Consider the following 16,203-nt stretch of genomic DNA (forward strand, 5'->3'; position numbering starts at 1 on the left):
CTGACTGGGAAACACAAGAGAAGAAAAGGACCTACAAAAACAAGCCCGTAACAATTAAGAAAATGGTCATAGGAACATACATATCGATAATTACCTTAAACGTGAATGGATTAAATGCTCCAACCAAGAGACACAGGCTTGCTGAATGGATACAAAAACAAGACCCATATATATGCTGTCTACAAGAGACCCACTTTAGACCTAGGAACACATAAAGACTGAAAGTGAGGGGATGGAAAAAGATATTCCATGCAAATGGAAATCAAAAGAAAACTGGAGTAGCTATACTCATATCAAATAAAATAGACTTTAAAATAAAGAATGTTACAAGAGACAAGGAAGGACACCACATAATGATCAAAGGATCAATCCAAGAAAAAGATATAACAATTATAAATATATATGCACCCAACATAGGAGCACCTCAATACATAAGGCAACTGCTAACAGCTATAAAAGAGGAAATCGACAGTAACACAATAATAGTGGGGGACTTTAACACCTCACTTACACCAATGGACAGATCATCCAAAATGAAAATAAATAAGGAAACAGAAACTTTAAATGACACAATAGACCAGAGAGATTTAATTGATATTTATAGGACATTCCATCCAAAAACAGCAAATTACACTTTCTTCTCAAGTGCGCATGGAACATTCTCCAGGATAAATCACATCTTGAGTCACAAATCAAGCCTCAGTAAATTTAAGAAAATTGAAATCATATCAAGCATCTTTTCCGACCACAACGCTATGAGATTAGAAATGAATTACAGGGAAAAAATCGCAAAAAACACAAACACATGGAGGCTAAACAATACGTTACTAAATAACCAAGAGATCACTGAAGAAATCAAAGAGGAAATTAAAAAATACCTAGAGACAAATGACAATGAAAACACGACGACCCAAAACCTATGGGATGCAGCAAAAGCAATTCTAAGAGGGAAGTTTATAGCTATACAAGCCTACCTAAAGAAACAAGAAAAATCTCAAGTAAACAATCTAACCTTACACCTAAAGAAACTAGAGAAAGAAGAACAAACAAAACCCAAAGTTAGCAGAAGGAAAGAAATCATAAAGATCAGAGCGGAAATAAATGAAATAGAAACAAAGAAAACAATAGCAAAGATCAATAAAACTAAAAGCTGGTTCTTTGAGAAGATAAATCAAATTGATAAGCCATTAGCCAGACTCATCAAGAAAAAGAGGGAGAGGACTCAACTCAATAAAATCAGAAATGAAAAAGGAGAAGTTACAACAGACACCGCAGAAATACAAAGCATCTTAAGAGACTACTACAAGCAACTCTATACCAATAAAATGGACAACCTGGAAGAAACGGACAAATTCTTAGAAATGTATAACCTTCCAAGACTGAACCAGGAAGAAACAGAAAATATGAACAGACCAATCACAAGTCATGAAATTGAAACTGTGATTAAAAATCTTCCAACAAACAAAACTCCAGGACCAGATGGCTTCACAGGTGAATTCTATCCAACATTTAGAGAAGAGCTAACACCCATCCTTCTCAAACTCTTCCAAAAAATTGCAGAGGAAGGAACACTCCCAAACTCATTCTATGAGGCCACCATCACCCTGATACCAAAACCAGACAAAGATACTACAAAAAAAGAAAATTACAGACCAATATCACTGATGAATATAGATGCAAAAATCCTCAACAAAATACTAGCAAACAGAATCCAACAACACATTAAAAGGATCATACACCATGATCAAGTGGGATTTATCCCAGGGATGCAAGGATTCTTCAATAAACGCAAATCAATCAATGTGATACACCATATTAACAAACTGAAGAATAAAAACCATGATCATCTCAATAGATGCAGAAAAAGCTTTTGACAAAATTCAACACCCATTTATGATAAAAACTCTCCAGAGAGTGGGCATAGAGGGAACCTACCTCAACATAATGAAGGCCATATACGACAAACCCACAGCAAACATCATTCTCAATGGTGAAAAACTGAAAGCATTTCCTCTAAGATCAGGAATGAGACAAGGATGTCCACTCTCACCACTATTATTTAACATAGTTTTGGAAGTCCTAGCCATGGCAATCAGAGAAGAAAAAGAAATAAAAGGAATACAAATTGGAAAAGAAGAAGTAAAACTGTCACTGTTTGCAGATGACATGATACTATACATAGAGAATCCTAAAACTGCCACCAGAAAACTACTAGAGCTAATTAATGAATTTGGTAAAGTTGCAGGATACAAAACTAATGCACAGAAATCTCTTGCATTCCTATACACTAATGATGGAAAATCTGAAAGAGAAATTATGGAACCACTCCCATTTACCATTGCAACAAAAAGAATAAAATACCTAGGAATAAACCTACCTAGGGAGACAAAAGACCTGTATGCAGAAAACTATAAGACACTGATAAAAGAAATTAAAGATGATAACAACAGATGGAGAGATATACCATGTTCTTGGATTGGAAGAATGAATATTGTGAAAATGACTATACTACCCAAAGCAATCTACAGATTCAATGCAATCCCTATCAAATTACCAAGGGCATTTTTTACAGAGCTAGAACAAATCATCTTAAAATTTGTATGGAGACACAAAAGACCCCGAATAGCCAAAGCAGTCTTGAGGGAAAAAAATGGAGCTGGAGGAATCAGACTCCCTGACTTCAGACTATACTACAAAGCTACAGTACTCAAGACAATATAGTACTGGCACAAAAACAGAAACATAGATCAATGGAACAAGATAGAAAGCCCAGAGATAAACCCACGCACATATGGTCAACTAATCTATGACAAAGGAGGCAAGGATATACAATGGAGAAAAGACAGTCTCTTCAATAAGTGGTGCTGGGAAAACTGGACAGCTACATGGAAAAGAATGAAATTAGAACACTCCTTAACACCGTACACAAAAATAAACTCAAAATGGGTTAGAGACCTAAATGTAAGACTGGACACTATAAAACTCTTGGAGGAAAACATAGGAAGAACACTCTTTGACATAAATCACAGCAAGATCTTTTTTGACCCACCTCCTAGAGTAATGGAAATAAAAACGAAAGTAAACAAATGGGACCTAATGAAACTTCAAAGCTTTTGCACAGCAAAGGAAACCATAAACAAGACGAAAAGACAACCCTCAGAATGGGAGAAAATATTTGCAAATGAATCAACGGACAAAGGATTAATCTCCAAAATATATAAACAGCTCATTCAGCTCAGTATTAAAGAAACAAACAACCCAATCCAAGAATGGGCAGAAGACCTAAATAGACATTTCTCCAAAGAAGACATACAGGCGGCCACGAAGCACATGAAAAGATGCTCAACGTCCCTAATTATTAGAGAAATGCAAATCAAAACTACAATGAGGTATCACCTCACACCAGTTAGAATGGGCATCATCAGAAAATCTACAAACAACAAATGCTGGAGAGGGTGTGGAGAAAAGGGAACCCTCTTGCACTGTTGGTGGGAATGTAAATTGATACAGCCACTATGGAGAACAATATAGAGATTCCTTAAAAAACTAAAAATAGAATTACCATATGACCCAGCAATCCCACTACTGGGCATATACCCAGAGAAAACCATAATTCAAAAAGACACATGCACCCCAATGTTCACTGCAGCACTATTTACAATAGCCAGGTCATGGAAGCAACCTAAATGCCCATCGACAGACGGATGGATAAAGAAGTTGTGGTACATATATACAATGGAATATTACTCAGCCATAAAAAGGAACGAAATTGAGTCATTTGTTGAGACGTGGATGGATCTAGAGACTGTCATACAGAGTGAAGTAAGTCAGAAAGAGAAAAACAAATATCGTATGTTAACGCATGCATGTGGAACCTAAAAAAAGTGATACAGTTGAACCGGGTTGCAGGGCAGAAGTTGAGACACAGATGTAGAGAACAAACGTATGGACACCAAGGGGGGAAAACTGTGGTGGGGTGGGGATGGTGGTGTGCTGAATTGGGCGATTGGGATTGACATGTATACAGTGATGTGTATAAAACTGATGACTGATTTAAAAAAAAAAAAAAACAAATTACAAATACAACTACATTGGAACAGTGTTGGTGAAGCTCATAAATACAATGGGCACCAAATGAAGCCAGACTGGAAAATGTATATGTGTGATTATATAAAGTTGCAGAACCAACAAAATGAATTTAGGCTGCTAGATGTCAGGAGGATGAAGGAAGTTATGACACTTTGACTTTGTAGGCGGTGGCTGGAAGGAAACAGGAGTGGCCTTCTGAGAGGTGGTAATGCTTGTCCCTTGATATAGGGGCTGGTTGCAGGAGTGTGTTTCATTTGTGCAAAATTGATAGAACTGTGCACTTTTGATGTATTCCCTTTCTGTATGTACTTTATACTATAATAAAATTTCATAATTAAAAAAAAAAAGAATGGAATGTGCTAGGAAAAAAGCCATTTAAAGTTTATGTCTCATTACTTCTTGTTCGTATTTTTAACTTAATTTTTATTTTTTATCACAGCACGTTTGATTACAATGTTTTGTTTGTTCAAAAAAAAAAAATGAATAAACCTCAGTTTTTAACTGTACCATATCAAAGAGATATGCTATACTTTCCCAAATAAGCTGCATTTTATAAAATTTTAATCCAAATATGATCAATTTAAACAATGTTATGTGTTTGCAGAAGAGCCAAAAATCCTGCACATACTTCAGATATCCTTAAACTTCTATTCTGCACTCCAAAAAAAGGCAGAGGAAATAGTTTACCGTGGCTTCAAATTTTCCAAAATTTGATCTCTAACATTTGAACTTTACTTCTATGTTTGTTTTAACTACTACACTTTTACTGAACACTACAACAAAAAATCAGAAACTACGTAGTATTGACTTAGGAAAAAAAACAATTAGCAATCTTAAAAATTCTCAAAGCAGCTTTAGACAGAGGCAGTCCACAAACACTATTCCTCTGCAGAAACATAAAACTTATTGCAACAAATGCCTGAGTCTGAGTAACCTTAAAGTACCCTCATTAAAAAACATTGTACAGGGGCTTCCCTGGTGGCACAGTGGTTGAGAATCCGCCTGCCAATGCAGGGGACACGTATTTGAGCCCTGGTCAGAGAAGACCCTACATGCCGCAGAGCAACTAAGCCTGTGTGCCACAACTACTCAGTCTGTGCTCTACAGCCCGTGAGCCACAACTACTGAAGCCCATATGCCTAGAGCCCGTGCTCCGCAACAAGAGAAGCCACCGCAATGAGAAGCCCGCGCACCACAATGAAGAGTAGCCTCCGCTCACCACAACTAAAGAAAGGCCTGCACACGGCAACAAAGACCCAACGCAGCCAAAAATAAATTTTAAAATTATATATTAAAAAAAAAACCATTGCATAAATCCTACACGACGATGTTGGGTATAAAATAAACTAGAAACATAAGCAGCTATATGAGAAAAGGGCACCTTCTTATGAATATAAAACTGAACACTCAGTCAAAAATGTTATAGTGCATTATCAATAAAAATGTAATTTTTAGGAGTTTCTATGACCTAAATCTAACATCCACAAACTAAATGTTTCACTTACACATGCTCGCATTCTTCCTTCTACTACAAAAAAATTAAGACTCAATTCACTGGCAAACAAAAGAGTACAGGAGGAAAGAAACCAATACAAGTAAAGTATATAAACTCTGAGCCAGGTACTTTTACATATTATCTCATGAAATCCTCCAAACAATCTAGTGAAGCAGATATTATATCACATGTTAAAAATGTGGCCTGTGAGGCTCAGAGGTGTAAAGCGCCTTGCCCAAAGTCAGATCTCTCAAATTCCAAGGTTCATGCTCTCTCCAAAATGCAGACCTCATTTCAATATTAATAATGACAACACACCCTTTCCCCATTTCTCAAAATATTAATAAATATATAAACACAAGTAATCATAAATAGTGGAATGAGTTAGCTCTACACATGCCAATATGGAAAGACTGCAAAGATACAAATAAAAAGAGTAAGGTAAAAGTGTGGGTAATAATCCATCTGCTTAACAGGAATAAATAGAAAATTATATACGGGTAAATAGAGAAACACTTTTCCGGACAGAATCAGATAAATAGATAAACACTTTGAGTAACTTTTTTTGAACGGGTCCCCTTATTTCATACTTTTCTACATCATTCGAATTTCCTAAAGTAACAGCATGCATAATGTATTTCATTTTCTTTGCAGTCTGTATTTTAAAAACGAATAAAGCCATATCCTTTATAAAAACTGGAGAGAGCTTTAAAGGCTATAAAAAATTTATCAAAAAACATTTTACTAGTCTAGAAATCTGTATAGAAGCTGCTTAATTAATAAACCAAGCAGTCTGTGTTGTCATATCTACAGAACATCGAACTAAGTCAGAATGGCATAAATTTACCTGGAACAAACCACAGTTCAGATCTTCTTATAATGAAAGGATTTGCAAAATAGAGGCGCATATATATACATTTCATTTATGCCTATAATAAATGGAATTTGTTCAGTATGTTAACTCAGTAATATTTGCATCAAACAGATTTGGAGACCGCAACTTTAGTCTCTTAAAAAATTCCCAATCCTAATTTTAATGGGATTTTCTTTTTAAGCTGCTCAGATACAAAAACAACTAAAATAATGCCTTTAGACATTTGATTAAACTAAGAATAAATGTCACATTTTTCTAAGTAAATCACATTGTTAAAATAGTCCCAACTAAGTACAAAATACTGCAAATAAATCTTTAAAACACTATTTGTTCATTCACTCAATAAATATTTGCATTACTCAATGTGTGCCAAGTGCAATACTAGGCAGGTACAATGAGATTAAGAGGTAAGCAAAACACCCCTACCTTTGTAAATTCTTACAGTATGGGGTGGGGAGGAAAAAGTCCATATAATCACAAAATGGTATCAAGAGATTATAGTCATTGATCTAATTTAGATTGGTGAGTCCAATCAACCTTTAATGAACTGACATTTAAATAAACCCAAAGGCTGAAAAGCCAACCAGAGGAAAGTCAAGGCAGCTTGGAGCAGTGGTTAGGTGTGGGCTCCAAAGTTAGTCACTGGATTTCAATCTAGGCTCCACTATTTAACAGGCATATAAATTTAATCACATTACTAATCTGAGTTTCAGTTTCTTCACTTTAAAAAAGAGGTAACAACAGTACTTTCATCATAAAGTTGTGACACTTAAAAAAAATAACAATAATGCAGTATGCTTTGATAAGCCTGGAATAAGTACTGTTATGTTACTGTCATTAGCAACATTGGCAAAAGCTCAAAAAGGGAAAGAGCTAGTGATAGTTGGAGGGAAAGACTTAAAAACAGCTGAAATGCAGTGAATAAAGGGGGAGAGGTAAGTAGGGAACGAAGCATGAAAACTTTACTAGCTATGCTATCTAATTCGGAAGTCTCTAACCAAATGTGGTTATTGAGCACTTGAAATGTGGCTAGTCCAAATTGAGATGTGCTGTGTGTGTAAAATACACACCAGATCTTGAACACCTAGTATGAAAAAAAAAGTAAAATATCTCAATTTTTAAAATATCAATTACATGTTGAAATGATACTTAAGATATACTAGGCTAAATAAAACATATTTAACATTACAATACCCAAATGATAGAAACAATCCAGTGACACTGACCGCTGAATGGATACACAAAGTGGGTATATACATACAATGGAGCATCATTCAGCCTTAAAGAGGAACGATACTGTCACATGCTACAACATGGGTGAAACTTGAGGACACTATGCTAAGTGAAATAAGTCAGTCACAAAAGGACAAATACTATGATTCCACTCTTATGAGAAACCTATAGTAGTCAAATTCATAGAGACCAAAAGTAGAATGGTTGTTGCCAGAGGCTGGCAGGAGGAGATAATGGGGAACTATTGTTTTAACAGGTACAGGGTTTCAGTTTTTCAAGATGAACAGAGTTCTGGAGAAGGATGGTGGTGATGGTTGCACAAGAATATGAACGTATTTAATGTCACTGAACTATACACCCAAAAATGGTTAAGATGGTAAATTTTATGTTCTAAATATTCTAATAAAAAATTAATTTTATTTTTGAAGTGGCTGAGAAAACTTAAATTACATATGTAGCTTGCATTTTATCTCTATTGATCACACTGTTAAACTTAAGTCATGGCAAAATTTTCCAATGAGAAGGGTTTTGAGGAAGTGTGACAAGATCGAGATCCAGTGAGCCCTAATGCCCTAAAGGCAGGGGTCAGCAAACTTTCTGTAAAGGGACAGACAGTAAATGTTTTCAGCTCTGTGAGCCACATGGTCTGTCCTGAAAGCATAGATAATAAAGACGTGCATGGGCACGGTGGATTTGGCCCACTCTAGTTGGCTGACACCTGCCTTAAGACACCACTGCAAGCAATGGCTCCTACCGGATCAGACTGCTGAATTTTCAGGAATTGTGTAAGCCAGTTTAGTATCAGTAGCCTAAAATCTTCCATGATGAGAGGTATTTACAAATGGAAATCAGCAAACACTACAAATCAGTGCTGTTTCTTCCCAAGGAACTAGTTGATAAACATTTACCAGCACACCCTACTTTACGTAAAGAATTAACTTCTCTCCTATGCATTTAAAAGTATATTAGCTGGAAAAACTGACAGTCATTCAAATCCCTGCTGTGCTCTGTGGTTCAGATGAAGATCCTCAGTTAAGAAAGGCTATTCTAGAAGAATTATTCCAGTAACCAGAAGCGAGAGTGAACACCCTGTGGCAGTCAAGGGTGGTGAGCTAAGGGGAGAGCAGTTTAAAACGAAGCCGTGAGAGGAGGGCAAGAAACCAATGAGATTATGTACACACTCAGCCATCCAAATCCACAAATGCAGAGGGCGACTGTGGAACTTGAGCATTTGTGGGTTTTGGTATCCACAGTGGGTCCTGGAACCAATCCCCGGCAGACAGCGAGGGACAACTGTACTGAACTCAGTAAAGACTGAACAACTGGTAGTAATTATTAATTATACATTATCATGCATATGACAGATCCATTTGTAAACAAATATTTACTGAACCCATACTATGTGCTAAGCTCTGGTAACGCAATAGTGAACAATCACAGATCCTCTCTAGCAAAAAAATAAGCATTAATCAAATAATCACATAAATATAGACTTTAAATTGTAATAAATTATGACCAAAAACAAGGTGCTGTGAGAAAGTACAATGGGGAATCCCAACCAACTCTGGAAAATCAGGGATACTTCTTTGAGAAAGTGACCTTTGCACTGAGTGAGAATGGGCAAAGAGTGGGAGGCATTCCAGGTAGCAAGAACAAACTGCACAAAACTCCTGAGGCAGGAAAAAAAATGTGATTAACAGATCAAGGAACTAAGAAGTCAATAAAGCAAGAGCCAAGGAGGAAAGATGGCGTCAGAATGGAGACATAGGATGGAATCTTATCACACAGGGCCTCATGGCCACATTATATATGGCCACATTATATAAGTCCAAGATCAATGGAGAGCTGTTAGTTTTATGTAGAGAATAAAATGATCTGATCAATGTTTTTCAGAGATTGCTCTAGGCATTAATGGGGGAAACTGACCAGTAGGCTACCATAATTTCTAAGCAAGAAATAATAGTAACTTATTGAAGTCAATCCTCAATCTTTTTTTAAAAAATTAATTAATTTATGTATTTATTTTTGGCTGCCTTGGTCTTCACTGCTGCACGCGGGCTTTCTCTAGTTGCAGCAAGCAGGGGCTACTCTTCATTGCAGTGCGCGGGCTTCTCATTGCGGTGGCTCCTCTTGTTGTGGAGCACAGCTCTAGGCGTGCGGGCTTCAGTAGTTGTGGCACGCCGGTCTCAGCAGTTGTGGCTCACGGGCTCTAGAGCGCAGGCTCAGTAGTTGTGGCACACGGGCTTAGTTACTCCGTGGCATGTGGGACCTTCCTGGACCAGGGCTCGAACCCGCGTCCCCTACATTGGCAGGCGGACTCCCAACAACCACTGCGCCATCAGGGAAGCCCAATCCTCAATCTTACAAGTACCTATGTAATCTTTTAAATACTCCATTGCAGCAATTTTTGGCCTCAGGACACAACTCTTACAAATTTGAAACCCCAGAGTTTTTCTTTATGTAGGTTATATCTATTGATACACTAGGAGATTAAAACTGAGAAATCTTTGAAAAATTCATTCAAGATAACAAACTCATTACATTAAATACATTTTTTATGAAAAATAACTATTTTCCTAGTTTGAAGAATAGCACTGTTTTAAATTTTTGCAAATCACTTTAGTCTCATAATAGAAGACAATTGGATTTCCACGTTTCACATCTAACAGATTCTGAAAAATACGCTTGTTTGTGAGAAAATTAGAGTGAAAAACACAAATAATCTCTCAGAACTATCATGAAACTAGTTTTGATCTTATGATCCTCCTAGAAGGGCCCTGGGGACCCCCCAGACCATATTAAGAACTGCTGCTTGAGCAACAGAAAGCCAAGCAATCACAGTAAGGTACTTCACAGCAATTAGGAAGGCTACAATCAAAGACAGACCAATAACAAGTGTTATACACAATGGAAAGTGATTGGAATCCTCATGCACTGCTGGTGGGAATAAAAATTGGTACAGCCACTTTGGAAAATAGTTTGGCAGTCCCTCAAAAAGGTAAACAGAGAGCTATCACATGACCCAGTAATTCAACTCACAGGCATACGCTCAAGAAATATGAAAACATATGGCCACAAAAAACTTGTATAAGTATTCACATAGGCGTTATTCATAATGGTCAAGAAGTAGAAACAACCCAAATGTTCCTCAACTGATGAATGGAAAAATAAAATGTTACATATGTATCCATACATGGGAATATTATTCAGCAATAAAAAGGAAGTACTGATACATGCTACAACATGGATAAATGTTGAAAACATTATGCAAAGAAACAAGCCACAAGTTTTCAAAATCTGGTGTGTATTTTACCCCTACAGCACATTTCAAATCAGTCTAGCCACATTTTAAGTGTTCAACAGTCAGATGTGGCTGGTGGCACCACTGGGGACAAGAGTTCTAGATCTACCCTATAAAGTATAATTTTAAATGATGTTTGTGATGATGACACTGACGCAATGTAATTCCCCTTATCAAGGAAAGGTTCACTTCTATTCAATACATAATATTTACGTTACGTCTAAGTATGTTAATATTTTTCTAAAAGATTCAAGTGACAAAGATATTTTCTAAAACTAGAATATACACTGCCTGAATATTTCAGGTGACTGCATTTCAAAATCTTACACTATAATCTAGAGAGCCACAAAATCCCAGAACAAGCTACTTAGGAGCTAGTATACAGAAGTGCCCTTCCATTCTCTGCACTAATTTTACCCACTCACACACAGACAACATTCCTCTGGACTTCATCTTGTTTGTTGACACTTAGAAATCCTCAAACTGTTTCCAACAGAAAATAATGAATAATTAATAGAAAACATAATCTCATACACAGGGACTTTTTGCCATTACACATTTTAAAAAATCTATCTACTTATATTATGAAAACCCTTATTAATGAAACCACCTTGGAACATACATAGTGAAGTTTATATTCTAACCACCTTTAGTTAGAAATTTAAGCATTACTCAACTGATTCTGAGTACGCAATGAAAAATAAATTTCACTTTAATTTTAGAAAAGTATAAGCCTTATTATCAATCGAACAAGTTAAAAATGTTAAATACAAACTGTATTAAAGTATCTTTTTTCTGCCTGTTATATACAAACAGAAATTGAGGGAAAAATAAGAAAATTAATAACCACCTTATAACTTTTTTTATACCTAAGAGATTTAATATAATTTCATCCAATTATTAGAGCATGTTCATATAAATACTATTTCAGCATAATGTATTGAAAATTTACATTATATAGAAACAGTGAAAGAAATTTTAAATTGTAGAAAATGGGATTTGCCTGATAGAAAGCCTAAGCTTTCAATATTATCCTTTTGTAGGTCTTTTGCTTACCCTCTTTACCTCTAAGATTAGATAAGAATTTTCTGGACCAAATACTTCCCAATTTTTTACTAAACATGTTTAGTGAAATCTCAATGTCATTAAGTTTATTTTAATGACTAATTTTAATCTGCAGCAAATAGTTTAAATCTGTGAAACCCTTAGAAAAAATGTAAAATTATAAAATGACAGATCTTTTTTTGTGCTTCAAGTAGAATTTTACAACCCATGTGAAAACTACTTTTCTTATTCTTGTACATTTTTCTGTATGTACTTCCCCTAACAGAGCCCATAGGCAGTTCAATTTGTCTTCTGGTTCTTGATGCAGTGATGAGCTTCAATTTTTATCACGTTTTCTGCTTCAACAGAAAGTATTCGTCAAAACAAAAATTCAACTGCCATGAGAAAAAGTTGCTACAGAGAGACTTTAATTTTATCTATTAAAATTTTACTTTGGTTACAGAGGAGTAAAACTAAAACTTCCACAGAATTTGAAATTCTAGTTTCACCATCACAAAAAGTTAAAAAATCCTCACAGATAAAAGCATAATACACTGAACTAAATGAATTCTTCTATTTACAAAATATTGACTATTTCTAATCTTTTACAGTAAAATGCTGAAAGCAGCCAGGATGGTGAAGACCTGAACCAGGAATCTTAGAAAGAACTATGGGCTTCAAAAGTTAATATGGCTACACACCCACTAAAAAAAAACTGATACTATCAAATGTTAGTAGGAATGTGGAGCAACGGGAATTCCCATGCACTGTCAGTGTGACTGTAAAATGGTACAAGCACTTTTAAAAAACATAGTTCCTTATGAAACTAAACCTACAGCTACGCTATGACCCAGTCATCCCACTTCTAAGCACTTCTAACAGGAGAGATAAACGCACTTGTCCAACAATACAGATCTGTATAAGAGTACTCATAGCAACTAACTGGAAAGAGCCCAGGTGACCCTCAACAGGAAAATGGATAGATTATGGTGGTATATTCATACAATGGAAGACAACACAGCAATGAAAAGGAAAGAACTACTGAGGATACACAAGTCTTAAAAACACTAAGCTGAATGAAAAAGCCTTTCCCAAGAGTACATACCACATAATCCCAATTATGTGAAGTTCTAGAATAAGCAAAACGAGTCCATGGGAGGAAAAAAATCAAAACACTGGTTGACAGAGAAGAGTGACTGAACTGACTGGAAAAGGGCAAGAGGGAACTTTCTAGTTAATTACGAAGTTCTACAACTCCATTAGGCTTCGGATTAAACAGGTGTATGTATTTGTGTAAACTCATGGAATGGCAACCGTGCGCATTTCACTGCAAGTCAAACTTACGTAAAAAAAATTTTAAGTTAAAAATTGAACTCAGGTTAACGATATGCACATTGCTGAAGTGCTTTTTAAGGGTAACATGTACTAATACTTGCAACTTACTTTGAAATGCACCCAAAAAATAAAATTGACTGATAAATGATTAATTGTGCAATACAGCAAATAAAGCAAAATGCTAATTGTAGGTGATAGACACATGGGTGGTCACTGCACAATTATTTCAATTTTCCTGTATGCCGCAAAATATTAAAATGTTAAGGAAAATTTTTATAGGAGAATTGAGAGACCAAAAGAAGTGATTCAATAGGTGGTCAAAGTTTCTCACTACACACCACCTTTCAGAATTACATAAAAAAAATACCCCAATCATTTATTATTCCTAGGGAAATTTGTAGGTACATTTCAGGAATTTTTGCTTCTTCATAAACTGTTCACATTGCCTGAAATCAATTCAATAATTAGGGCAATATCCTGGGACGTATATTCAACAACAAACTAAAACGATTTGTTAAATTCCTCAAGATTATTAACTACAAAATTTGTATTCCTGAACAGATTTTAAGCCGTAAATTATTTTTTATTTTTCTCCAGTAACTCCAATTTCGTTTTCTTTTATCCGATTGCAAGCGCCAGTATCTGAAGAACATAGCTACCCCTCTAAAATGAAACAAAATCCTCCCCAACGATTAGCATCTAAGGATAACAAATATACTTTAAAAAGAAATCCAGCAAGTCGTCACTGAAAGTCATCTACCTTTCTCCTTAAGCCTTGTACTATTAAGATGCGGCTGAAAGCAATTTCTGTATCATAGTTAATTTTTTCTTTAAAGACTGGAAGGTGGGAAAGATTTCAGCAGAACTAAATGTACACGTGATCCTCACCCCCCAAAATCCACCTTAACCCGCAGGCAGGTAAAACAATGAGCACACCCTCTTTTTTTTCCTTCATGAGACAAAACCGCGGACTAGGCTAAGGCAAACCCTCGCCCAGCCTCCACCCCGCCTGGAGCCAGGCGGCGGGTCCCTTTCCTTTGTGAGGAGCCGGAGGGAGGCGGCTGGGGGCGGGGAGCTGGGGGAGGCGGCTGGGGGTCTGCGGACGCCCGAGCAGGAGGAAGGCGCTGAGGGAAGCGGCGTCGGCACGTCCCGCAAACAGGCCGCGCGGCCCCGCCACAAACCTCTGCGGTGTCCCCAGGTGCAAACCCACGAACCTGGGTGTTATCTAATTTGGGAGGAGACCCGAGAGAAAAACCGAGGGCACCTCCGGGTACGACCCCCTTCTCCCAGGCCCTTGCAAAACCTTCTCCCGCCGCGGGAGGAGGTCCTGCCGCCATCCCCACCCCGCCCCGAGCCTCGGGCGGCCCTCACCTGCTGGACGGAGCTATTCTCGGGCACTGCGAACTCCTCCTTCTCCTTCGGTGTCTTCACGGTGACTTTCATGATCTTGGGTTCCGTGGAAGCAGCAGCGGCGGCGGGGGCGCCGGCACCTTCGGCAGCGGCGGCGCTGTCCTGGGAGCTCGGAGGGCCGCCGCTTTCACCATTCTCGGCCATGGCGGCGGCGGTGACTCAGGCGCGCAGGAGGGAGCGGGCGAGCGAGGGGGAGCCAGGGGACGCCAGAGCCGGCCGGCCCGAGAAGCGGAGAATGTGGGGCACGTCGCCTCAGTGACAACGGGCGCAAGGCCGCCCTACCGGGCGAGGGGCCGCGGAGCTTGGCCTGGGCTCCGGCGCAGGCCCGGGTCGGGCGCTCAGCAGCCGCCCTGTGCTCAGACGCCACTCGGTCGCAGCGACATCCGCAGCCGCCGCCGCTTCCTCCTCCCCGCCCCTCCCCCCACGTCCCTCCGCCGGCGCCGCGCGGGGCACGCCGGGTAACGTGGCTGGCGACGTCGCCGAGTCATGCCTGGCCGCCGCCGCTTGGAGCTCTGGCCGCTTTTCTTTCCCTCTCCCGCTCCATTGCTCAAAGCGTAGGCGCGTTCAGAGAGAAGGACTAAAAACAAAGTGGGGCGGAAGAGGTCAATTCGTTCCTTTTTACCCCTTTACCAATAAATGAATTTGCGGCTTCTGGGAGGCACCGTAAGGGCGCACGGGGATGACGTCACGGCTAGCGAAATTACTGGAAAGGGGGCTCGACCACTGGGCGCTGCGGCCGGAAATGCGCCTGCGCGCTGGCGGGCTAGGTAGTTTCTTCCACCCAGTCATCTCACACCCCGCGGTTACGGTGCGCGCCGACTCCGCGCCTGTGCTGGCTTCGCATACCCCACTGGGAGGAGGGTCTGAAACAAATGCCCGAGAGGTTTTTTTGTGATTCATTTTTAAATGTGCTTAAGTTTTGCATACTTGAAAATTTTTAAACGCTTGCTCTTACAGTCCGGTGCGCCGGAGGTGAAAGGTTAATGGATGAAAAAAAATCCTCATCATAACGAAGGGAAAATGCTGTACGCGCCTGTAGCTACCCTGCGCAATTCCGCGGAGTCATTTCTCCACGACCAGAGCTTCCCACCCTCGGGTCAGCCCGGTTTGGTCAGGTGATCAGGCCACCTGTGTTGACAATGGCCTCCGCTCCCGCGCTGACAGCCCTGCTAGCCCACCCCTGAATTCTCTGTGAATACTGTCCCCCATGATGTTTGGGGCAGAAACAAGGGTACCCAAGGAGTGCCCACCCAACTGGGACAGTTTAATGTAGCTGAGGTGTTCATTTTATATTCTATCAAATTAAGTTACTGCTCCATTTCAGACTTTAGGTGGCATTAAAGGTAGTTGTTCAAAAATTATTATCGATGTAGTATGGGTATAAATAAGAAACAGGAAGTTAATTTTCCCGTAGAGAATTCT

At 38.7% G+C, this 16,203-nt stretch overlaps 1 protein-coding gene across 2 annotated transcripts in view; it reads right to left on the reverse strand.

The window, feature by feature from the left end:
• Positions 1-15,206, reverse strand: part of UBQLN1 (ubiquilin 1) — a 56,365-nt gene extending 41,159 nt beyond the window's left edge. For both annotated transcript variants that reach the window (XM_068553594.1, XM_068553593.1), the window contains exon 1: positions 14,743-15,206. In XM_068553594.1, the coding sequence (XP_068409695.1) occupies positions 14,743-14,925 (183 nt within the window). In that variant the 5' untranslated portion in view covers positions 14,926-15,206. The remainder of the gene's footprint in view (positions 1-14,742) is intronic.
• Between the last annotated feature and the right edge of the window lie 997 nt (positions 15,207-16,203).

Source organism: Eschrichtius robustus, chromosome 10, assembly GCF_028021215.1.
Source record: "Eschrichtius robustus isolate mEscRob2 chromosome 10, mEscRob2.pri, whole genome shotgun sequence".
NCBI lineage: Eukaryota > Metazoa > Chordata > Mammalia > Artiodactyla > Eschrichtiidae > Eschrichtius > Eschrichtius robustus.